This window comes from Galleria mellonella, unplaced genomic scaffold, assembly GCF_026898425.1.
Source record: "Galleria mellonella isolate WM207_F2 unplaced genomic scaffold, CSIRO_AGI_GalMel_v1 utg139, whole genome shotgun sequence".
NCBI classification, from domain to species: Eukaryota; Metazoa; Arthropoda; class Insecta; order Lepidoptera; family Pyralidae; genus Galleria; species Galleria mellonella.
Window position 1 is genome coordinate 586,253 of NW_026441995.1, and position 27,153 is coordinate 613,405.

Below are 27,153 nucleotides of genomic sequence, written 5' to 3' on the forward strand. Positions count from 1 at the left end.
AGTTTCCAATAACCCACTCATACTCAAATTATTAAATTGCCCCATTTCTATGTTTTTGAATAAAACTATTGTCAATGATTTGAATTTACGAGATGAATATAACATCTATAGTAGTAAGATACTTCCTTGTTATAATGGCCTTTATGAGAGTAAGTTCTGTAAGATCAAAATTGTTATACGTAAAGACATAAAAGAAAAGCACGATATGTATGAGACTTTATCAGAATTTATTGACTACAGGCAGATATATACAGATGGTTCCAAAAATGCACTTAGCACTTCAGTGGCTTTTTACGATTTGTCAAATAGATTTGGTCACGGTTATAAAATTTCAACTTTGGCTAGTATTTACACAGCAGAAGCAAAAGCTATATTTTTAGCATTAGAATACATAGAAAAACAGGTACTATATTCGAAATGGATTATAATTACAGATAGTATGAGTGTTCTTATGGCATTAAAAAATAACACATTCATTTCATCATCAAACTACTTAATTCAAGAAATTCGTAATAAATATTATCATCTCTGTACTATATATGGAAAAGATATTATCTTCATCTGGACCCCTTCACATATTGGAGTGTTTGGGAATGAACAAGTAGACACTTTGGCTAAAATTATTAATTCAAGTGCTGCTCGTGTTCAAGATTTACCCCTTTGTTATTCAGATTGTAGTATTGGAATACATAAAATCGTTACAACTAAATGGGAGGAGCATTGGACTCAAATATTACAGACTAAAGGCAAATGGTACCGCAAAATTAATTGGCGTATTGGAAAACCGTGGTTCTGCAAAGGAAAGGACACAAACAGAAAATTTTACACCAATATTTGTAGATTACGAATCGGCCACGGACATTTCAACGAACACCTGCACCGAATGGGCATGATCGCTTCCCCATCATGCACATGGTGTAACTCAAATACAGCCCAATCTCTACATCACCTTTTTTTGATTGCTCTGAATTTGTCATTCAAAGACACATTATGTTTGACGAACTTAGGATTATCTTCAAAAAACCCGAAAATATCCCGCACTCAATCCCGCTTCTCTTAAGATTTCCTTCTTGTTTCAAAGCTATTTTCACTTATATTACTACAACATTCAAGGAGCTATAAGAATACTTTTATTGAATTGCAAGACAATGATTTTTTATAATTATTTATTTTTAATTTGATAAATCCACTGGTTTAAGAAAACTCAAGAAAAGATATTTATGAAAATGTACTTACCGGATTTGACAAATGAAATATTGAAGATTATGACAATAATTGAAGCGACATTAGAAAAATAAAATTCCAGACAAATTATCTTTTTGAAGACTAGGCAGCATGGTCTCCGACCTTAGCCTGTTCCAAACGGAACAAACGTACTAAAAAAAAAAAAAATTTAATTAATGTGGTTATAACATTTTGTAACGTTTATTTTTTCTTTATTCAATAAAAGTGTATTCTTACATTCTTTAAGTGTAATTTTGTCAAGATGAATATTGGTCCAAATGTTTTTTCTAGTGCTAGTCGAACTACTTTGGAGAAAAATGTTAAAACCTTCGTGAGTTTAATTTTTACCAGCTTAAATAGGTTATTTTGCACATTTATATTAATTTGATCGTTTATTTTTAGGTTCTTCCTGATAAATGTTTTGAAAATCGCGTCGCATGTACTTGGCGATGTGGAAATAAGTTTACTATATACCCACGAAGCCAAACTGTCAGTAAAACACCGGTGGACACAACTGGTGACAGAATCGTTAACATTTGTCAAGATATTTTGTTATTTACTCCAATTTTGAGGAAACTAGTGAACGAGTCCAATGGCACCTACCTATCCCTACAGAAAGCGGCCGAAACCGCGAAAACTTCAGACAATCAAGTCGAATTTCTGAAACTCTCCCGCCAATATCGATCTATCATAAGAGTATGTATTGAAAGCCTTCAGGAGGCAGCTGCGAAGGAATCTGACGGGATTGAAAAAAACTCCCTTATGTCATACATTACAATTTTCTATTCAATAGAGTGTATATGGCATTTATGTGAAATTTTATATGTGGATAGCATACCTGGTGATATAGTGTTACCATTTTTGCTCGAATGGATACGGTTCCACTTCCCCTGCCATGAACAGGTGGCTGCGCAGGTGCTGGAGGCCTGCGAGCAAGGCTCCGAGGACCATCCACAGTACTGGGACACAGTTATTGGTATGATCGTACAAGGAAGGGTGGATGTAGCGAGAGCTCTGCTTAAACTTCATTCCTTAGCAGACATTAATGAGTTTAAATTAGTAGACAACGCCTTGAGAACTATGCCTGTTTATAGTGTGAGTAACATGTTTAAAATAGATATTATAATTGATTATATATATATTTATATACTAAGTAAGGATATATACTTATATATTTACATTATTGCATGTCTTATATCTTCATATGCGATTAGAAATAATAGAATTTACATTGTGTATTTTTTAAAATTGTTTATAATTATTCCTCTATCTAAAGGTTGTCTGGAATATATTGCTTTCAGTGATAAGGCCGCCCAATATTTTCTCACTGTGATTATTTCTTATAATTGTTTGTATCTATGATAAATTTACTATTGTAGTGTTTTGGAGGAAACAATAAGAGTATTTATCAGTAACAGTATGGATTATAATTGTGAGCAAATTATTGGAAAAAAAAAAACTGTTTCTATTCTGTTCTAATAGCAATATCTTGCCTTTTTATCATATAATGTTTTTTTTTGCTTATTTTATGTATTGTAAATAAACTATCATACTTTAAGTAATTGCAAAATAGATTTAAACTCTTCATTATTTGTCATACACACAATGGTCCAAATGAGAGGCTAAGCGCTGAAAAGAGAGTCCAATTTACATTGCATCTTGGTTATTTGACTCTGAGTAGAGATTTAATAATTTGCCTGAACATTCCTCCTTTAGTGATGAAACATGTACCACAAAACATATGTGAACAAAATGGCAGCAAGAGATTGATGACTAATACAGAAAGTTGTGGAACTTCTGGTAGTAATTGTAGTGGTCAATCTTCAAGTTTTAGCTGTCACACACATATCCTCATAGTCATAGAATACTGACGGATCTTTATATGTAATATTTGTCAGATCCATCAGTATTCTAGCACTATGATGATGTTAATGATAGTGGCTTTAAACAAATAAATTATCATCAAATAACCATTGGTATGGATTTCTGCAAGATAACACTTAGTTCAGTAGAATATTTAAATTCTTAATCAATTCAGGCAGTTAAATAATCCTTTTACTTCAGGTTTATGGTGGTATATCAACTGGAGAATTCACCATAACATGGAAACACTGGCAGGCTGAATGTCGTTCTAAACTCTCTGGCCGTAGCCTGGCATCACAACCTAAGCTCGAGCTTATAATGAGGGTAAGATCTAAATTTTTTAACAATGCATTTAATTTGGAAGCGTCATTCTTTGCAGTTATAAGTGGAATCAATAAAAATTTTATTACTAAGATAAGGCTCTATAAAATGAAATAAAAATTTATTTCCTTTTTATTTTATGCAATTTAGAATTTGTTTATTTTATTTGGGAGACACAATTGAATAATAAAAAATAAATATTTTTAATTATAGACATACAAAACATAAGACAAGGTTGATGTCGTAAATTGTATTAACATTACATAGGCCTTCCCCATATGATGGGTGTTGCCAACAATTGCCATGCTATGGTAATATGTTAACCCACATTGGTTTATTTTTAATGGGTGAAAATGGCATGGTAACCACACCTGCGCTATTGGTATAGACTGGTGGGGTACTAGTGAGAGGTGATAGGGGAGGATGAAAAGGCAGGTCAGTTAGCCCATTGTGACGAATTCAATGATAAGTTAGTCACGATAGTTTCCATGGGGAACCGCATGGAGATCAACCTGATAGGGTATATTGATAGCAATGGGAACTAACCTTGGGGAGGTTTACTAACATTCCCCCCATCCAATTCCCCCCAGCAATGTGCTGTTAGACCCTATCACATACAATCCCTTTTACAATTAATTTTTACATGCTAATGCCTGTTACAGTTGATAATCGGCGAGTACTCGGCGTTCGAATCGATCCGCGACAATTACGTGTCGTGGTTCGACCTGCTGGGCGGCTGGGTGCTGTACACGGCGCCGTGGACGCGGCGGCGCGAGCTGGGCGCGGCGGCGGCCGCGTGCGCCGCCCTGCGCTCGGCGCAGCCGCCGGCCGCGCGCCGCCTGCTCGACCACCTGGTGCGGGCGCTGCTCGACGGGGATTTGCATCAGGTTATATACGATATATTCTTAACATTCATCATCATATCAGGCTTTAACTGTCCACTGCTGAACATAACTCTCTCCTTGAAGGGGTTTTGCTAGTAGTTGCCATGCTTGGCGGATTGGCAATCGCATTTAGACTTTGAAGATGTTATAAGAGGGACACTGTTGTCCATTTCTCATCCTCCTTCAGTTGCGTCTTACGACATCCATGGGAAAGGAAGGGGTGGTCTATTCTATGCCGGGACCACACAGCATTGTTCATGTTCATGTTGACCTCTATGTGGTCCCTCTTTAATTTTATGGTATTTAATTCCTGAGGTTATTTGTCACAATGGATCAACTGATATGACTTCATCCTCACCCACAATTCTTGTGTATAAGTGGTGTCCCACCATTCATATTTAAGTCATCTTTATTTAAATAGTCTTGTTTAAAAGCACTTTTAAATGGTAATTTTTTTTGTCTACTACAGGGTTTGGTAAGTTGTATAATATAGCATTTGATGTCCATTCCTATAAAAGACCTTTTAATTTTTTTTTCTATACAATACTTTGAAACAGCAAGTTTGAATTTTATAATATCATAATTACCAAATTGTAATTGTCTATGTACATATATAATAAAATGAATTAATTTCCCCTTAAATATATGTATGTAGACATTGTATTAAAATAATAATAAAAAAGCATATAGTTTTCAAAAATAAAATTCTAACTATCAAAAGTTGCAAATAGCTTCATTGACAAAAGAAGTCAGCTAGAACATTCTATAGTTTTATTTCAGTTTCTCAAAGATTGTAAGATATTCCTCTGTGGGATAAGTCCGCTATTGTATAGCAAATCTTTTATCTATTCAATGTAAAGTATACATAATAAAGATATTACAATACAATTAATGAATAAAAATTAATCCAGGTTTTTTCAAGAGAGCACAGCATGGGTTTTTTTCAAAAAAAGAGGTATAGAGATTTTTTCAGGATCGCCAACGCGCGCGTACTTCATCTAGTTTTACAGGCGTTCATAGGTTATAGGTTCTTCTCAGCTAAAATTGCACTACGTACTGAGTGGTAGATTTATAAAAAAATACTATTCTGTATACTTATTATTAAGTTTAATTTAATAAATATTATTTTATGTTTATTATTTATTATTTATTATTTATTATTTATTATTTATTATACCATCACGTGGGCCGAATGCTTGTTTGCCACCTTAATAGTACAAAAAAAATGTTATTTTTGCATAATTATTGTTATATAAGTATACTAATGTGTCAGGATGACAGATAACTTGGTTTGTTTATTATTAAATAAATCATTAATATTTTCAGGTTATACATGAAATCCAACAGATATCGGACAATGGTTGGTTCGCGACACATCTCACAGACATCCTGTACCAATGTGGCAAGTTGAAGATATTTGACAAACACCAAACCAAGTTAGTATTGAGTTTGTACTGTTACAAATATTAATATTTGTAAAACCTTAACCTTCTCCACTTTAAAGTGGAGTGAGATGAATGAGGCTTACACTTGTCGAGAGGCCCTTAACCCACTGACCGGTTGGGGGGGGGGGAGGGGGGGATTTTTACGGGACGATCAATAAGAGCAGAGCAGTGAAGGGAAATGTTGGGAAAACAGGAGAAGTTACTCCATTTTTTTTTTGTGTAAAAATGTCCACCTGTGCGAAGCCGGGACGAACCGCTAGTATCACATATTTTTCACCACATCTGCCCTTCATTCGCTTTCTGTTTTTACCTAATGAAGAAGCTGGTAGAGAATGCCATACGACATTAAGCTCGCCACTTGTACAGAGTTTTATTGTGCAATAAAGAATAAATAAATAAATATTACTAAGATGAGACAAGAATAAAAACTTTAGAACTTTAAACTCATTCTTTAGTTGATTAATAGTTTTTTTTTTTTTTTTTTATTAAATTGTTTACAGTGTAACAGCTCGACTCAGAGACAGTCTCGTATTAGAATATGGCTGTTTGCTAATGGAGCACAAGTCACTGTGGTCAGTGGGGCTGTCGTACCTGGCCACCTGTCCACCGGAAGGTCTGCGTCGCGCCGAATTAATGCTGGAGCGAGTGCCCGTGCACACTAATGCTAAAGCACTGAGGGTGATTGCTGAGGCCAAGAAATATGGACTCTCTGGAGTTGGTAAGTTTGAGTATTTGTATTTAATGAAATGAAATTTATTTGCCAGAAATATACAATTTAGAATGGCAAACAAGCTGACGGCCCACCTGATGAAAAGCGGTAACCGTCGCCTATAGACATGAGCAGTACCATGGACATAACAGAGTATACTGTTTTGCCCCTGATACCCCCCATGCGTTGCCATTCCTGAGGACTCAGTTGTTATTCCTCTGTACCTTGTAAATTACCCGCCATATCCCACCCTTCAAACTGAAACACAGCTATGCAAACACAACTGCTTCACGGTAGAAACACGAATGGGGCAGAGGTACCCAAGCAATCAACTTTTGTACAAAGTCTCCCTCTGGTACAAGAGGGAGACTTTGTACCCTTTTTTTTTATGTAGAATCCAATCTTAAATTGTATGTAAGTATGTGTTAAAATATAATTTTAAAATAGTGTGTTTTTTATTTCCAATTCTATGGATTTGAAAGTATCAAGAATATAGTGAAACTGCGTGTTCTACCGCTTATACAATGGATTGTGCTCAGAGGAATTATTCAATATGATGCCTACGGTCACTTTCTACCATCGTACGGCTCGCCATCGACAGAGAGTTCACCCTCATACCTTACAGCCTAAATGGTTTCAGAGATGCTTTCTCCCACGAACACTCAGGTTAAGGAATGAGCTCCCTGCCGAGGTTTTCCCGAGAGACTACAGCGTGGGGTTCTTCAAAAGGAGGGTAAATAGGTTTCTTCAGGGTCGGCGACGCGCGCGTAATACCCCTGGTATTGCAGGCGTTCGTAGGCTACGGTGACCGCTTACCATCAGGCGGGCCGTATGCTTGTTTGCCACCTCAGTGGTATAAAAACTGAGTGTGAGCGTTGCAGTTGGCAAGCGTCACCATGTTGTTAATTTGGCAGTGCAGAGCGTGTGCCGGGCGGCTGGCGCGCGGCGGCTGGCGGCGGGCCGGGCGGGCGCGGCGCTGGGCTGGGCGCTGCGCGGCCGCTGCGGCCGGCTGTGCGCGCGCGCCGCCGACGCCGCGCTGCGCGGCTACTGCGGCTACAGCGGCTACAGCGGCGGCCGCCCGCTGCCCGCGCGCGACCTGCTGCTGTCCGCCGGGCCCGAGCTGCTGCGCGCCGACCGCCTGCTGTTCCTGGGTCAGTACTGTACGGCTATGGAACGCTCTACCAGTTTCCATACGAAATATATAAATGTCTGGTTACTTTTAAAACAAAAGTTAAGGACTTTTATTTGATGCAAGTTGTCATCTCCTTAATGTGTTTATATGTCTGGTTAGCATACTTATTACTTGCATATTTTTCGTGAACGTTTATGTGCATGTATGTATATATGTGTATGTGTGTATGTATGTGTATGTATGTGTATATGTATATATAATAATGAGTAGGGATAATATTTATATCTAGAACTTTATTCTATTTCATATCTAGAACTAACAAAATTTTTTATCATGCCTCCTACCAAATTGTTTATAATTACTCCTCTCCATGCAAAGATCGCTCTTAGCGATAAGGTCGCCCATTGTTTTCTCATTGTGATTATTTCTTGTAATTATTTATATTTATAATAAGTTTACTATTGTAATCTTTTGGAGGAAACAATAAAGAGTATCTATCTATCTATCTACTCGCACTCTACTGCACCAAAGTACCGATGCCCCTGTTCCATCAACGGGGGTTTCACCCTCTTGCATTTATTTTTATTAGTGATAATGGAAAGCGGTAACCGTCGCCTATAGACATGAGCAGTACTATGGACATAACAGAGTATACTGTTTCGCCCATAATACCCCCCATGCGTTGCTATTCTTGAAGACTTAGATGTTTTTCCTTTGTACCCTGTAAATTCACGCCACATCCCACCCTTCAAACCAAAACACAGCCGTGCAAACACAACTGCTTTACGGTTGAAACACGAATGGGACAGAGGTACCCAAATTTTGTACCCACTTTTGTACATAGTCTCCCCCTGGTTTATATAATATAATATAGATATATAATATTTTAAAGATTAAATTACTAAAAATTGCTTTTTATTATTATTTTTTTTTAACATAAACTATATAATCGAAGTAACCATAGGATTTTTTAATTTATATATATATTTTATAACTTCAACAATGCAGACAATTTTTTTCAGACATAATAAGCCTTATGAGCTAAAAAAAATGTGTGGAAATATAAATCTATAAGTATATTTTTGATTCCAGGAAAATACTGTGACTTCCATCGATTGTATAAAAATAGGGAGTTCAAGAAGGCCGCCAAACTTCTAGTATCGTTAATAACATCGAAAATTGCACCCGAATAGTAAGTAAATATTTATTCTTTATTGTATATATATGTATAGGTAGATAGATAAACACTTTATTTGAGACATTTATGACACACGTAAATTAACAAATTGATTGTATGAATCAAATTATTTACATTTTTTTTTTAATATAAAGCAAAAGAAGAAGAAATACTATATTATGTTTCCGCCATGTGTGTCGCAGTGACCCAAATAGGCTACAGCTCGGTGATAGTTTTGCTTAAAAGTAAAGCACTGATTTTCAGCTGCAACCTGAAGTTAGGCTACACGGACGTGTACAACAAACCCAGAGTGTAACCCTGTGTAATCAATTTACCAGGGGGAAAGGGATTGTTGGTGGTGGAGATTAAGAATCCTATTGCTAGCAATGTACCCAGCCAGGTTGACCTCCTCGCGGTTCCCCCTGGAAGCTGTCATGGTTGATTCCTGATGAATTCATCATGATGGGCTAACTGACCTGTTTTCATCCTCATCTATCACCCTTCACTGGTGCCCCTTCAGCGTATCCCGTAAGCGCAGGTGGGGTTACTATTCCATTTTCTACCAATAAAAGAAAAACCAATTTAACAGCCAAAGATAAAATTGTATTATATAGATACATACTTAAATAATGCATAAATATTTCATTAATTAATTAAACATACAATTTAAATAATTCACCACAATAATTATTATGTTGAAAACAGTAATATTATTTTTTGTAGTATATATTTTTTACATTATCTCAGCATGTTTCGTCACAACCTCTTTCCATATCAAGTGACAACAGAGTCACACTGTCAAATGTTACATGCAATCTCAAATAATATTTATTTATATTAGTATTTACTCTGTGGTCCCGCCATAGATGGGCCATCCCTTCCTCTCCCGTGGGTGTCGTAAGAGGCGACTATGGGAACTTAACAGTTGAAGAATAGGCAGCAGCGTCCCTCTTAAAACGTCTCTAAAGCCTAACTACGAATGCCAACGTGGAGTCCAGAGTGGAATTACTGGCAATAGTCCTTAGTAGGGAGAACTTTATGTCCAGCAGTGGACAGTTAAGTTTTGGTGATATTTTAAGAGATGCTACGTTGCTGCCATCCCTGGACTTTTAAGTTCCTTTAGTCGTCTCTTATGACACCCACGGGAAAGGCGGGGCAGGACCATTTTATGCTGGGACCACATGGCAGTATAATGTTTATTTCTAACTTTATTACTATTTATTAGTCTTCATTACAGCAAAAGTATAAAAATAAATTACATGTTTTTTTTTATACTACTTAGAATGGCAAACAAACTGACGACCCACCTGATGGAAAGTGGTAACCGTCGCCTATAGACATGAGCAGTACCATGGACATAACAGAGTATACTGTTTCGCCCATGATACCCACCATGCGTTGCCATTCCTGAGGACAGGTGTTATTCCTCTGTACCTAGTAAATTCACGCCATATTCCACCCTTCAAACCGAAACACAGCAATGCAAACACAACTGCTTCACGGTAGAAACACGAATGGGGCAGAGGTACCCAAGCAATCGACTTTTGTACATATATATTTTTGTTTGTTTAGACATTCACTTTGTTTAGACATTAACAGATGTTAAACACTCTTTTATAGCAAAACGTCTAAACATGCCTTGAAATCTGTCTATCGCATGTTTGACTTCTTTTTTGTAAAACTATGGTTTATCATGATTTTTATTTTTATTTTTACAGTTTCTGGGAAACCCTCCTTCTAGACACACTACCACTTCTGGAGTCAGAGGAGGCGGTGTTCTCCTCGTCGGACACGTTCGAGATCATGCTGTGTTTAGAGTTGAGATCGAAGGAGCTCACAGGAGAGAAGGCGGACTTACTACGCTTGGCCCTCGCCAGGAATCTAGCGCGGACGTGTTTGGAAGATGTCGAGGATGAATGATGATAATCCAAGTGTATAAAGACTTATTTTTATACAATAGTGTGTTGAAGTGCAGTGCAAAGTGCTAATGAATATATAATTTTGATAACCAGAGGGAGACTTTGCACGAAAGTCGTTTGCTTGGGTACCTCTGTCGCATTCGTGTTTCTACCGTGAAGCAGTTGTGTTTGCATGGCTGTGTTTCGGTTTGAAGGGTGGGATATGGCGTGAATTTACAGGGTACAGAGGAATAACACCTGAGTCCTCAGGAATGGCAACGCATGGGGGTATCATGGGCGAAACAGTATACTCTGTTATGTCCATGGTATTGCTCATGTCTGTAGGCGACGGTTACCACTTTCCATCAGGTAGGCCGTCAGCTTGTTTGCCATTCTAAGTTGTATAAAAAAAAAACTTCACTATAGAAACATTTTGTTAATGAATAGAATTTTGTAACTCGAATATTTGGAGTTTTTTTTATGGATGATAATGGAATGATAACCCCACCCGCGCTATCGGTATACACCGGCGGGGCACCAGTAAACGATGATAGGTGGGGATGAAGCAGGTCAATTAGTCCATCGTGACGAATTCAACAAGAATTGTTCACGATGGTTTCCAGGGGGAACCACGTGGAGGTCCACCTAATAAGGCATATTGCTAGCAATGGGGCTGTCAAACTCCATTACTAACAATCCCATTCCCCCCGAATATTTGGAGTTGGGGTTACCATCCATTCAGTGTTTTGGACTTTCGGTATTCTCTCCGGGCTGTGTCCGAATTTTTTACTTTAATAAACTTATTTTGATTATTGGTAGTTTTAAATTACTTAGAAAAAAAAGTTACTATATTTTCTAAATAACTCACGGTTGAATGGTAGAAAATGACCGAGGTGTTAAGGTTTCTCAAACGAACTTACTTTTATGTAATTATGTGGTTTAATGTTATGTAAACTAAATGAAACTAGTAAACCGTATTCAATTTCTTGTTTAAACGTAATCTCTGTATTATTTTCTAAAATATCAAGCTTTTGTTGGTATCTTTTGCGATGTTTTAACATGAATTGGTCAGATCTGAAGTGTGTGCAGTTTAGAACAAATATTGGACGAAATAAAATTAATAAATACCTGTTTTTTTTTTTTTTTTATTAAGAAGCAATTGCTATTTTCGGTTTTCAAAAATTAAAATTAGTTTTCTCCAAGTCGTAATTAATTTACGACATCGTTTTAACATATTAATAGTTGCAGGTTTAATTTTTAAAGTATCTACGGTTGTAAGTTTTTTAAAATGGTAATTATATTATTAAATAAAAGAACACACTATCAAATAAAGGGAAACCATTTTTATGTGTTCTATTACAAAATAAATAAAATCGAGTTTCCCATAACAAAAGTTAGTGTGAGATGAAGGGGGGGGGGGCGGTTTCATAGTTGCCACGCTTGGCAGGCTAAACAGCATTGAACATTCTACATAAAAAGTTGTTTCATTCCACATGTAATACACTTTTATTTTTGTAAGCCAAAAGGAAATTCTGTATTAATTATATTGTGAAACCAAATAAACAATTGTGGTATAATAATAGGCAATTTGAAAATGTACGCACTTTACATTCCAGTGGAATCCAAGAAGTACTGAATGTTTCAATAACGCAATGGAATTGTCCATTTTGTATGGTTAACATTAGGGGTCGTAATGCAATTTTTGTAGATGTTTGACTCTACCTGTACCCCATGTAATGCGCCGTAACAGTATTCTGCCCCCCCCCCCCCCTTCACCCCTCCTACACATTACGTACTGTCAGTGACCATTTTTACGTAAATACTGACAATGAAAACAAAAATGGCGTAGTCGAAGGATACCCCATAAAGTAAAACAAACAAAAAGGTTTGCCAACTTGGGAGATTAGAGTTCTCTAGTTTTTAATTTTAATAAAAAAAAAAACAATGTTATGGATCGCGTCGTTCGAACCCCACTCCCGCACCTGTAACGTATAGTAACATTTTATAAGACCCTTCCGCCATATTGCATTACGTAAAACTTGAGCGCCCTCTTTAGATAGGAATGTAATGATCATATAATAAAATAATAATGTAAATAATAAATTGTGAATGTGATCAGCCCTTGTAGACAAATTGTAAACCTATCGGTAGACACGTTATCGCCTGAGATAAAACGAGATAGCAACATTCGTCTTGTTCTTTCTCGGTCATGCCTAATTGTGACGTGTTGATAGATTCATTTGATGTTTGACTAGGAGGGCAGATTTGGTCAATTAAAGCTGTATCCGCTGTGGTCGCATTAGATAGAAATTGTTTTTATTTCCTAATAAAATAAAGTTTTTTTTTACTAGAATAGTGCCTCCGCTTGCACTAACAGTATACGCTGGCACCAGTGAGGGATGATAAGTGAGAATGAAACGGCAGGTCAGTTAGCCCATAGTGATGGATACATCTGTAATTTAGCACGACGGTTTCCAGGGGAACCCACGTGGAAGTCGACTTGGCAAGGCATATTGCTAGCAATGGGAATTAACAATCCCATTGCTAGCAATATACCTTATCAGGTCGGCCGCCATGCGTTGCTGTGATTAATTTTATTGTTAAATTAGTCACAATAGGCCAACTGACTTGTTTCATTCTCACCTATCATCCTTTACGGGGCACCAGCCAGTGTATACCGATAGCGCAGGCGGGGTAACCATTCTATTATCATCCATTAAAAAAAAAACTATATCTTCCCTCCGAAAATAAGGGTTTCGCTCAACCACGTCTTACTATTCGGTCGGCAAAGATTGTATAATGATGTTTTTTTTTAATTAAAGCACAGCGGACAACAAATTTCTCATTAGCACACTCAAAAATTGTGAGTATGCTAATGAGAAATTTGTTACGAATCAAATAAACTTATTTTCAGTATTTATTTTGTATAAATTTTAAATAAGACCTATGGATGAATATAATTGAACTAACTAGGAATGAACTAGAGAGTAAAAAGAGGAACGAAAAAATTGTTAAATATAAAAATAATTGATGTATTAAAGTGTTTATGGACTAAGTGGTTATGTTCTCTAATTTGAAACGGTATTTTTTTTTTTAATATCTAAATAGCAACCCATTGTCGTCTTTAGGTCTTTACTCATAAGATACTTTTATTTTATACTTTTATTATCGGTACATGCTGGCTGTTAAGACGGTTTTTATTAACGGATGATAATGAAATGGTAACCCCCCTTTTTTTTCTTTGTCGAGGGGAAGTGCTTCATGCAGACCCACATAACTCGGAGGAGATATGTGGGTACTGCCGAACTCCTACCGGCTATAACCCCCCGGTGTTCCTTGTCCAACTATTGCCGGAGCCGCGGGGAACCCGCTTGAAGTCGTCCGAGACTCCGACGGGATGGTAACCCCGCCTGCGCAAATGGTTATATAGTGGCGAGGCACCAATGAGAGACGATAGGTGAGAATGAAAAAGCAGGTTAGTAAGCTCATCACGAATACACCTGGAATTCAGCACGACGGTTTCCAAGTTAACATGTAGAGGTCGACCTGACAATGTATATTTCTAGCAATGGAACTGGTTACATCCTATTATATAGTATTATATTATCTGTACTATTACTAACAATCTCTTCCCCCATTAGACCCTTTTACTGAATTGTTTACCTGCCATAGGATTATATTAGTATATTGTTAGCTGGAAAATCAGCCAAGAAAAGGATTTTATTTCTCTTGTGCAGTGTTTTCCTATTGGCCTCTCATTTAGGAGATATAAGAATAAGAATATCTTTATTTCCTTGAACAAAATTAGCCTATGGTACATTGTAGCTATGACCCCACACTAGGCAAAGCCTGTCTCGTGGTAGTCAAAGCAAGTCATTTTACAGTTATGGTGCGGCGAACAGGGTTAATCTAATTATATAATGTTTCATGTGAGTTTGGTTACACATAGGTGCATGGTTTGTGTGGGCGCCTGCGTGTGGCGCGGATATAAAGGAATGGTATATTGTATCTTTACTCACGAATTAAATAAGCCTTCGTATTGTGAATAAATAAAAACATATATTAATGATTACAAATTTATAATAATAGCACTATAATGATCATAAATCATAATCACAGCAGACTCATTAGGAATACAAAATTGAGTTAGGTAATGACTTTACCCAGTTACAAATATATATAACCTCAATTTATCATTTTACAGTGATTGGAAACAATATATATGTCCTTTTAACTGGGCTACAGTACTAAAATGTATAAACAAGTAAAACAATATTAAAAAATACCTATTTGGAAACATATTGTGAAAATTATACTTTGATATTTCAATAATAATGATTTTAATGCAGTCTATGGCCAGTCAGTGTTATAAAAGTAATAAAGATTATTCAGAAAAAAAAAAATCTGTTTTTTTTTTTCTGTACAGAACAAGTTTGTTGAGCTTCATTCTCTATTTGAAAAAAATATTTCTGGCAACTAATTATTCAACTATGTATATGTAAGAACATTTTTTCTTTTTTAGTTTTAAGTTAATATAGAAACTTGTCTATTAAAAAAATGTTTTACCTATTTGGTATTATATTTTTAGAAAAATGGTTTCTGGTCAAGTTTACAGGTTTTATGTAAACTAATAATAAAACTTACAGGTCTAGTAACTAGTAGGTCAATTCTTAACTTAAACATACAATTACAAGTCAACTTTGCATAAACAACTTAACAATTAAAATTACAACATACAATGTAAAAATAAAATATTTTTTTTATCACAAATTTTAACCCAAAAATACTGTATCTTGGTATGGAACTTCCAAAAGTGCAGGTTTACATTGGGTTAGTCAACTACTCAGAATTCAAAACAGATGAATAGCAACTAATTACCGCCATTATATAAATTGATCTCAATTCAGTGTAATATTTGCTGCTCAATTTATCTAAAAACGGTAGCGGCTTAACATGGACATATTTCAATTTCGGAGTCAGTAAATAGCCAAACATAAATATGCACTTATGACTAGTTTTTTTCAATAAGAGACAAATATAATATTGAATTTATATGGCCCATTGTTTTATATATTTAAAAAAAAAAAAAGAAAAGAAAAGAAATCTATGGATAATTTTATTTGTTTAGAATTGACAAAAATAACATTTTTAAAACCATACCTATGATATCAACCTTGATCTTTTTAAAGAGGTTAAGAAATATGACATCAAAGTACAGTATATGATGCTCTAGAGCAAATAATAGTAGGTGGTAACACTCAGTTTTGTCTTAAAAGCGAAAATACAATCAATGTTATTTAAAGTCAATTACTACACTAATAAAAATAAGTAGGTACAATTACTTGGTAATTAGAAACACTAAATAATAAACAATAGGAGAACATAAAACTACTTTTTGTCTGCATAAAATGCTTCCATAGACTCAAGCTCCTGAATTTTATAATCTAAAATGGTATCGAGGCCTTTGTAATGGAATCGACCATAGATCAGTTTTCCTTTTAACATGTAAGGAAACCAGACCCTGTCATCCGGCCACATATCGTTGAAGGGTATATCTTCGTAATTGAACCATTTTGGAGACATCTCCTCTGTCTCGGCAGGAGTTCCTTCGAAGATATTTGTAGAGAAAACCCTCACATCCATCAACAAGGGCTCTCCTTCGAAAGTGAACTCCAAGTGAGCGATGTTTTTTAAATCGCTAGTCTTCACATCAAGGCAGCATTCTTCTTTAAGTTCCCGAGCAGCACCGTCCACAATTAGTTCGTTTTGTTCAACTTTACCGCCAAATCCATTCCATTTATTGACACCGAAGCCGCGCTTTTTTAACCCTAGCAGTATTTGGTTTTCAGTGCGTACAAATATTAATGTGTACACTTTTTTGAAGAGCATATTTATAGGAATTACAACATATAGTTTAATTTAGTATAATAAAATATTTATTACGTATTTTATTTACGTAAATGAAAATGAATATAATGTAAACAATAAATATAGGCGGGAAATCGGCTGGGATGACAAATGTCACAATGACAATTTATAGTTAATGAATGACAATGATTGTCAAAAATTAAAAATCAAAGGTTTTATCAATAAATCAATTGTTTCTCTATCTGCGACTACAGAGTTGTCCTCTATAGTGATAGCTAGTGATAGATACAGAACCTACAGGTTCTAATTATAAATAGTATCTGCGGTTTCCATCTTATTAATTGATTCTAGATAGTAGTTTACACTTTTCGCACATAAATTTCGAATATATTTGACTCTAGTTCCAGTTGTTAGATAAAATTTCGCATAAATTACTCAGAAATTGTTCAGACGTATAATTAGAAATAGTAAAAGTATTTTACTAAATAATAATATAGTATTTACGTACTTTTTTAAAGAACTAGCTGCAATTCGATGCTTCACCTGCATGAATTAGTACATAAAGTATCCTATGTTCTAATTTAGGATGTAATTTATCCGTTACTAATTTTTATTCAAATAAATATAACAAACAGCCATCCTTCATACATTAATAGTAGGAATAATAGGATATGATTCGTTTTTTTATTACTGAACCATTAGTTTGGAGTCTACAATTCATTTTATAATACGGACAATTTACTCCATATTAGTCATGGGATAAAGTAGGTAACTATTAAAAACTGTAAACAGTGGTGTAACTATAGCATTTGAGGCCTGTAATAAATTCAATGGATGGGGTTTTCCCTTTATCTAAAAAAGTTCGATGCTGTAATTGAATTTTACCCCTTATATACCTAACTTAGATTATATAGATAGAGCATCGAGCCTCAATAACGGGTCAACTTTTTGTCAGCTAATTGTCAAATTAACTGACTCGTTTTGTATCAGTGTTCTATATACTTACGCATACAATATATCTTGACGTATTATTTAATATACAAAATGAGTTTTTACGCATTAAAAAGATGCAGAAATTATAAGACAAAATAAATATAGAAGTTACATAAAGGAATCACCCATAACTATTTGTCACGCAAAATTGTATGAAAAAGTTGAGCCGTTTTTCTCGAAGCATTTCTATGGAGACACTATCTAGATTAAATTACGATCCGTTTTATTGGAGAAATGTTACTACTCCGTACATGACTTCAGTACTGTTGATTAATGTAAATAATTAATAATAAATTTGACATATATATAATATTACGATGAAGTTCACACTGTTTATTGCAAAATTTATTTATTATAATTTATTGTTATTATTATAGTTATGGGATAGTTGTAATATTCAAGTTAATGTAATGATTTATCCTTTATTTCAGACATTGTTTATTGTACATTGACATTGTTCATTGTTTTTTGAATAAATGACTAATGACTATATAATCTAAGGTACCGAAATATTTTTTAAAGATCTCACATGTACTCACATTTGTAATTTTATTATATTAGTAAGAATTAAGGTGCAATATATTTTACTTATCTTTATAGGTATAAAAATTTACTTGAAATAATCGATTTGTTAATGTAATAATAGCCACTTGACACTTCGAGTCATTACGATTGATAACAATTATAGCCCACATGTTATCGCAATGTACATACATTAGTTAATATTTTGTTATGTGACCGACAAGATATCTTTAAGTGAGTAATAAAGGTAATTTCTTAGTTATTCTTCGTATTTTAAATAAATGTAATAGTTTGTAAAGAAATGGTTGCTGGTTTATTACTCAGTCTCAAAGTGGTAAATGTACTTAAATGAAATTTGGTGCACAAATGAATAATGGGTTAAATTAAGAAGAATATAAGATAGTTTTGTTCTTTATTGACGCAGGTAAAACCGTGGGATAATAAGCTTATGTTATGGAACGAACATCTAAGCCAATTACATAAAAAGGAAAGACTTTTTTTTTCGTTTGAACTGGATATAGTCAATAAATATTTATTCGATTTAAAAAAAATATTGGCGAGTTTATTGGGCTGTAATTCATCTCTCATACGTTCAGTTATAAAAACAAAGATTCATAATATTGTGCATGATGAAGACTGGTAGGTTTTTTAGGCTATTTTAAGAGAAATTTCATTTTGATATTTGCACATTACGTAGTATAGGTACATATAAAGAAGTTTTGTTTAAATAAAGTGTTCTAAACATTAGGTAACCGGACTCTTAGTCCCCAAGATACAGGTCTGGCCTAGTTTGGGGACTGATGGTAATGCAGACTTTTTCTCTTCATCATCATCACTACATATTTTAACATAAAACAAAGTCGTTGTCGCTGTCTGTCCGTCCCTATGTATGCTTAAATCTTTAAAACTACACAACGGATTTTGAAGCAGGTTTTTTTTAATAGATAGAGCGATTCAAGAGGAAGGTTTATATGTATAATACATGTACAATATAGTAGAAAAACACTGACAAATTTAGATGTTTCTAATGTGATGTCGTAAATAAACACATTTTTTAGCATTTCACGCTGCTTGTTTAAATTAAATTGTAAAAATTGTTAATTGTACTTTATGCAACTGTATCTCATTTGAATTATCTAATTAACATTTTTATGTTGGTGGTGCTATAAAGAATTAATTATTAACAGGTTATTTGGATGTTAAGTGTATTATGATGATTACGGAGCGGTGGACTGTGATGAGGTGATGAAATGATGTAGACACGGAATTTAGTTGCGAAAAAAACGTATTAACAGCGATAAAGAAACAGAACAATATGTGTCAAAAAAACAAATATTAAATTGAAATTACAAATAATAAGAACATTTTAAAAGTAAATGTGTATAAAAAATAAATTATTATATATTTTTAATTTGCAAAAGATGCTTTTTTAATTATAAAGCACTATTATACCTACTTGTACAACAATTAGTCCATTACCTTAAGGTTGTCTTGAAAAGATTGCTCTCAGCAATAAGACCGCCTTACTGTACTTATACAATTGTATCGTTATGTTTGTAAATTGTCTTGCTTATTTCCTATATTGTATAATGCAAATAAAGTATACCCATTCATTCATTCAAAAAAGTATAATAATATCTAATGAGTTTGCATCGGCCGATCGTCAATAGTGATGTTCGTAGAATTATTTATTTATTACGACTTAAAGAATAATATAAAGATTAATATATGTTACACTTGTGGAGTACAAAAGGCGGTTTTATCGCTAAAGCAATCTGTTCCAAACAACCTTTGAGTAGAGGTGAAAGAAAAAAGACGACAGGTATTTGGCACAAGAAGTGTAACTAATAAAAAAAAAAAAAGAAAAACGCTGATGTTAATAAAACATATACATTTACCAGAAGGAGACTTTGTACAAAAGTCGTTTGCTTGACCACCTCTGACCCATTCTTGTTTCTACCGTGAAGCAGTTGTGTTTGCATGGCTGTGTTTCATTTTGAAGGGTGGGATATGGCAGTGAATTTACAGGGTACACAGGAATAACACCTGAGTCTTCAGGAATGACAACGCATGGGGGGTATCATGGGCGAAACAGTACACTTTGTTATGCTCATGTCTATAGGTGACGTTTACCACTTTTCATCAGGGGGGCCGTTCGCTTGTTTACCATTTTAAGTAGCATGAAAAATTATGTATATTTACATAAAGACGGTTTACACCCTTAGTTCTCAAAATGGTTCAGGTGGACCCTTAGAGTCCACGGGAGACTAGACTAGAGGGGTTTACGTTGGCGTTAAAACAATGATATCTAACCCCCATTTCAAGGTCCACGAAAATTTATTTGCTTTCATGAGCGACCGGAAGATGATTGGGGTTGCCTAATCGAGGGTCGACCACTCTATTATCTCAGTAACAGTTTTAGGCCGTCGATCTTACTTTATGTCCCCTAATTTGCACTTTATCCCCAAATATATGTATATATACTCTATGTGTCCAATAGAGCAGGCATCCCGCCACCTATATCATATAGTGAGGACGGGATAACTAAACTAATGCATGTCCAACTATAAAAAGATAGTGAAGAACGTAATGGCAACGCATGGGGAGTATCATGGGCGAAACAGTATACTCTGTTATGTCCATGGTACTGCTCATGTCTATATGCGACGGTTACCACTTTCCATCAGGTGGGCCGTCAGCTTGTTTGCCATTCTAAGTTGTATAAAAAAAATGTTAGCTTGACTTCACCTATACGTAGTAGGCAGATAATATTTTAAGATGCTCAGCGACTCTTACTACGATACTCTTACCGATAATATATATATATATATATATATATATATATATATATATATATATATATATATATATATATATATATATATATATAATAACAACAGGATTAAACAGGATTATTTATTTATATATATTACAGGATTAGAATTAGGATAATAGTAATTTTTTTTATAAACTACCGCCCAGTTCGGAATGCAATTTCAGCTGGGAAGAACAGGCAAGAAACGCAGTTGTTGCTTTTTTTTCTAATAACAGTTAAGTGTACAACAAACAAACAAAATACATTGGTGCCGTATATTTTGCATAATAAATTAACCACTGAAAACAATGAAATGTTTTTTTTTTGTACAACTTAGAATGGCAAACAAGCTGACGGCCCACCTGATGGAAAGTGGTAACGGTCGCCTATAGACATGAGCAGTACCATGGACATAACAGAGTATACTGTTTCGCCCATGATACCCCCCATGCGTTGCTATTCCTGAGGACTCAGGTGTTATTCCTCTGTACCCAGTAAATTCACGCCATATCCCACCCTTCAAACCGAAACACAGCCATGCAAACACAACTGCTTCACGGTAGAAACACGAATGGGACAGAGATACCCAAGCAATCGACTTTTGTACAAAGTCTCCCTCTGGTGCCTCTGGTGGTGGTCTAAACGTATTTTTAAAATTACATACTTTAATTTGATATCATAGCGAAATATTTATACAAAGGACCAATATGAATTAACCTTAAAATAGATTTAAGCTAAAATTATTATAAATTTAATTTATGACGTTCTGCAAAACGTTAATTTCGCAAAATTATCAGATTCAAATATTAGTTAAAGATATTATAAAAATAATGCCTCAGATTTTTATGTGAAACTTTTTTTTTTTATACAACTTAGAATGGCAAACAAGCTGACGGCCCACCTGATGTAAAGTGGTAACCGCCGCCTATAGACATGAGCAGTACCATGGATATAACATACTTAGAATGCCATACAAGCTGGTCACTCACCTGACGAAAAATTGTAACCGTTGCCTAGACACATGAATAGTAACATGGGCGTAACAGAGTATACTGTGTCGTCTTTGACAAACGAGTACTCGTACTTTATCATTGTATATTCCTGCTGCGATATATGTAGGATGACAAATTGTTAGTTTATAGCCCGACAGATGGCGCCTGTGTTATACAAACTTAATGTATTGTGTAAATAATTAATAATTTCAGGAGCCATGGCGTGTCTGAACAACTCGTGTCCTGCATATACCCAGGGCCCGGCGGGACTTGCTTTCACAAGTCTTGTGACACAATTGCTTGCAGCGCAATGCCTAATTACTGAGGACTGGCCGGACGATCACCATTACAGAGTGGCAGGTAATATTCATGACGATGATTACTAGTCATTGAATGAGTATGAATGAGTATGAATGAGTATACTTTATTTGCATTATACAATATAGGGAATAAGCGAGACAATTTACAAACACAACGATACAATTGTATAAGCACAGTAAGGCGATCTTATTGCTTTTGATTCATAATGAATATATTTAATACATAAGAAGGATAAGCAAGCTAATGTGGCAATGGACTTTTTAATGGGTGATAATGGAATGGTAACCCCACCCGCGCTATCGGTATACACTGGCGGAGCATCAGTGAAGGATGATAGGTGAGGATGAAGTAGGTCAGTTAGCCCATCGTGACGAATTCAACAAGAATTGTTTACGATGGTTTCCAGGGGGAAACACGTGGAGGTCGACCTAATAGGGCATATTGCTAGCAATGGGGCTATAAAACTCTATTCTTTTTTTTATACTACTTAGAATGGCAAACAAGCTGACGGCCCACTTGATGGAAAGTGGTAACCGTCGCCTATCGACATGAGCAGTACCATGGACATAACAGAGTCCTCAGGAATGGCAAACATGGGAGGTACCGTGGGCGAAACAGTATACTCTGTTATGTTCATGGTACTGCTCATGTTTATAGGTGACGGCTACCACTTTCCATCAGGTGGACCGTCAGCACATTTGCTATTCTAAGTTGCATAAAAAAAAATCCGAAATTATATAACGGATGAGAATTAATACCATGATAATAAAATAAATGACATAGGGTTTTAATTCGAAATTTCCTTCTTTTATACTCCCTGCAATGCATTTGAGGTTGTCACTCTGTCTAATGTAGAGTTGTCCAACACTGCGTTTGCCCGTACGGGGCCATCACTAAAGAATCTTCTCCATCCGGGAGTAAACTGGGAGTGAATCCATACTTGCACAGGAATGAATCATGAAAATGAGGCATATCATCCATATCTAAAAGCAAATGTGCTTAATATACCTGGAGATACTTGCTAATAGTTAAAGAATCGTAAGAATGGAACAAACACAATGGAAATCATGATAGAAAGTATAGAATTTTACTTTTCAATTATATACACGAAAAGTATCGTCGAATTGACAACTTCCATAAACTAATTGCAGATGGCGACACCTTCGACTTCATAATTATTGGTTCTGGCACAGCGGGATCTATACTGGCCAACAGGCTGTCACAAGTTCCAGATTGGAAAGTGTTGCTGGTGGAAGCTGGGGGAGATCCACCTATGGAATCTATAGTTGGTTTCTCTTCTTAAGCATTATAGATATTCATATGGATATAAAATATCAGCAATGGAATATTGTTTATTTAGCTCTTTGTGTTTGTGATCAAAATAAGCAATATTTTGACCATAAACAAGTAATATTAATTTTTTCCCAAATAAAAAAAAAAAATAAAAAAAAAATACAATAACATATTAACAAAGATTTGAAAATGAATTTAATTTAATTTTACAGATTCCTAATTTCTCCGGCGCTACACATAGAAGTCATCACGCATGGCAATATTTTACTGAGCAAGATGAAAATACTAATAGAGGTTGTGTTTATGGCAGGTCCTTCTGGCCTCGAGGAAAGGTATTAGGAGGGACCGGATCTATAAACGGTATGCTACACATGACAAGTAGTCCAGCAGACTACGAACCGTGGCATTTGGATGATGGTGACGGTTGGGACTGGTCGAATATAAAAAAATATTTGAAGAAAAGCATTAAAGTTGTAGATCCATTTATACTCAATAATTTGGAATTAAAAGAACACTATGGCACCGACGGTGAATTTATTATTGATCAATTGAACTGTACCCATACAAACATAGTTGATAAATTAGTTGATGGATATAAGGAATTAGGTTTGAAATATTTGGATAATTTGAACGGACTAACACAAATGGGAGTAGGAAAAATCAGAGGGGCAAATTATAATGGACGTAGAGTTAGTAGCGCAACTGCTTTCTTAAACCCCATAAAAGATCGTCAGAATCTATATATTTTAAAGAATACATTTGCATATAAAATTGTTATTGATGAGAATAATATGAAGACTACTGGTGTTAAAGTCACGCTTCAAAACGGCGATACGGCGACGTTTCATCCAAACAAAGAAATTATAGTAAGTGCAGGTGCAGTTAATACACCTTTACTTCTTATGATTTCCGGTATTGGTCCTAAATATCATCTAGAAGAATTAGGTATAAATGTCGTGGCTAATTTACCTGTAGGAGAAAATTTACAAGATCATGTAAGAATACCGATACCAGTAACTGTAGATACTGGAGCTAAACAGATAGATGAAATGTATTGGAATAAAGCAGCTGCCCAGTATTTATTAGACAGAAGTGGTCCACATGCAACAAATTATGATCAACCGAATATAAATGCTTTCTTGTCCGTTCCAGATGGGAAAACGTTGCCCGATGTACAGATAGATCACAATTATTTTGTTCCGAATACATCTTATGTCTACAAAATGTGTACAGATATTATGTCATTTAAGCATGAAATTTGTGAGCAGTTTAAAATGTTTAATTCAGACAAGGAAATGATTATATTTTTTGTGTCCTTGTGTAGACCTTATTCAAGAGGCAAAATACTATTGCGTTCGAATAATGCAACAGATGTTCCAAAAATCTATCCGAATTATTTCAGCGATAAAAGAGACGTCGATATTTACATCCAAAGTTTGAAGAAAGTTATGGAGATTGTTGAAACTAACACTTTTAAAGGAATCAAAGCAGAAATAAAAAGGATTAATTATGAAGATTGTGATGCCACTGAGTTTGGGAGTGACGCGTATTGGGAATGTATGATTAGAACGGTAACTTATAATGTATACCATCCCGTGGGGACCGCCAAGATGGGGAGTTATGATGATCGGACTGCAGTTGTGGATGGAAAATTGAAAGTTAAGGGTATTGAAGGTTTGAGAGTTGTTGATGCTAGTATAATGCCTACTATAACAAGTGCTAATACTAACGCTCCAGTGATGATGATCGCGGAGCGAGCTGCCGATTTTATTAAACTAGAATATGGCGTTATAGGCAATAAAAAAGATGAATTGTAGTATATTTCATTGTCAGTTATTTTAGTATTTAAATTTTTTTACAGGAATTACCTGCCAAATTATCAATACTCGTTCTAACAGGAACTATTTATCATTAATCATCGTCATTCTTTGAATTTAATGAAATTATTATTTTAGGCTCAGCATTTGCCATTATACATTTTTATCCCGAAATTTACATCGCTCTCTTCGGGATGAGAGATGGTATACTAATTCCCGGTAGAAAAATTATTAATACATATTATTGTAAATATCAAACTGCAGTTATGTCCATATAATGTTTTTTTTTTTAAATTCATATCCCGAAAAAAACTACTGCACAAAATACATGCAGTTTTTACTGTTACGTTTTTAAGAGACAAATTTAAAATTTGATCATTGTTAAAAAGACTTTGTTCACTGCTGAACATAGTCTTTTCCTATAAGGGGATAATTCTCTAATAATTTTGCCAGTAGTTGTCACGCTTGGCAGTCCGATTGCAATTCGTATTTAGTCTTTCGTGATGTTTTAAGAGAGACGCCCATCTCTTGACCGTTAAGTTCCCTCAGTCCTCCCTTAAGACACCTACGCGAAAGGGAAGTGTTCGCACAAGTACAATGTAAAAACAAAGAGGTGGACACCACTTGGTTTCTACATTGTGTCCGTATCAAGTCGGGACGGGTCGCTAGTTTATGTATTAAATAATACATATTTTCAAAATATTTTCACTTATTTCCCGATATAACGTATATTATTAGCAAGGAAAATAAACAATTACACGTATGTAGAGTCATAAAACTACACGTAAATTAATTAGATATACCGCGATAACATAAATTTAAATAAACTGTACATAAAAAAGCAAATTTATGGGGCAATAAAGTAGTTCCTTGTGTTTTCAAAGTTTGTTACTATTTTGCGCCAAATAATGCTATTCACTAAATTAATTATATTGTTATTAATTCCTTAAATGCTTTGATGACTGACCTCGATTTTGGAGGCAAAAATAGACGTTCACATTCTTTAAAAACTTTCAGCAAATATATAGTATTTTTATTAATTTATTTATTTATAATATATATAAATATTTTTGGTGAGCTTTACAAATTTTATGCCCATGAATTACTATCTTTTTTTTATACAACTTAGAATGGCAAACAAGCTGATGGCCCACCTGATTGAAAGTGGTTGGAGTATACCGAAAAAGTTGGATGGAGTATACTGTTACGCCCATGATACCTCCATGCGTTGCCATTCCTGAGGACTCAGCTGTTATTCTTCTGTACCCTGTAAATTCACACCACATCCCACCCTTCAAACTGAAACATAGCCATGCAAACACAATTGCTTTACGGTTGAAACATGAATGGTACAGAGGTACCCCAAGTAAACGACTTTTGTACAAAGTTTCCCTCTGGTAGTCTAGCTTATCAGGCAAACATTTTGTATTTTATCCTAGTATATTATCAAGATAAAAATATAGTCAGATCAAATAATACACATAATATATGTACAAGTACATAATTATGTAACGGGAAATTAATAACCACTGTGTTTTAGTTCTTACCGACAATTAGAAAGAAAGAAAGAAAGTTTCGACTTCATTTGGAAGTCTTCTTCAGGGGACGTACGTCGCTTTGCGTCTCAACGTCTCGCCTCGCACACACGTATATAGGTATCGGGTAAAAAAAATGGGCATAAGTTTTATATATTAATATTCCATTAAAATTTATTCGACGGTTCCTGAGATTAGTGCGGACATACGTGACACTGACACGGATTTTCATATTTTTAAGCTAGCTTTTGTCCGCTACTTCGTACTGTTAATGTGGACCACGTGTATAATAAAAAAAAAGCAAAGTTTTGTCACACACGCCAAAGTTTTTTATATATTCTTTA

The 27,153-nt window shown here is 35.0% G+C and overlaps 3 protein-coding genes across 5 annotated transcripts; 2 read left to right on the plus strand and 1 right to left on the minus strand.

Moving 5' to 3' along the window:
* Nucleotides 1–1,354: 1,354 nt before the first annotated feature.
* On the plus strand, nucleotides 1,355–11,785 carry LOC113510283 (nuclear pore complex protein Nup85). The gene is made up of 9 exons (XM_052903301.1): nucleotides 1,355–1,555; nucleotides 1,627–2,319; nucleotides 3,289–3,411; nucleotides 4,071–4,295; nucleotides 5,619–5,728; nucleotides 6,238–6,455; nucleotides 7,361–7,597; nucleotides 8,671–8,770; nucleotides 10,474–11,785. The coding sequence occupies exons 1-9, from the start codon at nucleotides 1,487–1,489 to the stop codon at nucleotides 10,673–10,675; spliced, it is 1,977 nt and encodes a 658-aa protein (XP_052759261.1). The 5' UTR covers nucleotides 1,355–1,486; the 3' UTR covers nucleotides 10,676–11,785.
* Nucleotides 11,786–14,715: 2,930 nt separating this feature from the next.
* Nucleotides 14,716–17,013, minus strand: LOC113513731 (oxidized purine nucleoside triphosphate hydrolase-like). Its single transcript, XM_031909529.2, has one exon. The coding sequence runs from the start codon at nucleotides 16,540–16,542 to the stop codon at nucleotides 16,042–16,044; it is 501 nt and encodes a 166-aa protein (XP_031765389.1). The 5' UTR covers nucleotides 16,543–17,013; the 3' UTR covers nucleotides 14,716–16,041.
* A 1,023-nt stretch (nucleotides 17,014–18,036) lies between these two features.
* On the plus strand, nucleotides 18,037–25,278 carry LOC113513490 (ecdysone oxidase-like). 3 transcript variants are annotated; one of them, XM_026897514.3, is made up of 4 exons: nucleotides 18,037–18,283; nucleotides 22,057–22,203; nucleotides 23,316–23,449; nucleotides 23,670–25,278. In XM_026897514.3, exons 2-4 carry the CDS (start codon nucleotides 22,062–22,064, stop codon nucleotides 25,272–25,274), a joined length of 1,881 nt encoding a protein of 626 aa, XP_026753315.2. In that variant the 5' UTR covers nucleotides 18,037–18,283; nucleotides 22,057–22,061; the 3' UTR covers nucleotides 25,275–25,278. The 3 variants fall into 3 exon arrangements, with proteins under 3 accessions (XP_026753315.2, XP_026753382.2, XP_026753447.2); XM_026897581.3 differs by having other exon boundaries at nucleotides 18,037–18,270; XM_026897646.3 differs by lacking the exon at nucleotides 18,037–18,283 and adding an exon at nucleotides 18,327–18,460.
* The last annotated feature ends 1,875 nt before the right edge of the window (nucleotides 25,279–27,153 follow it).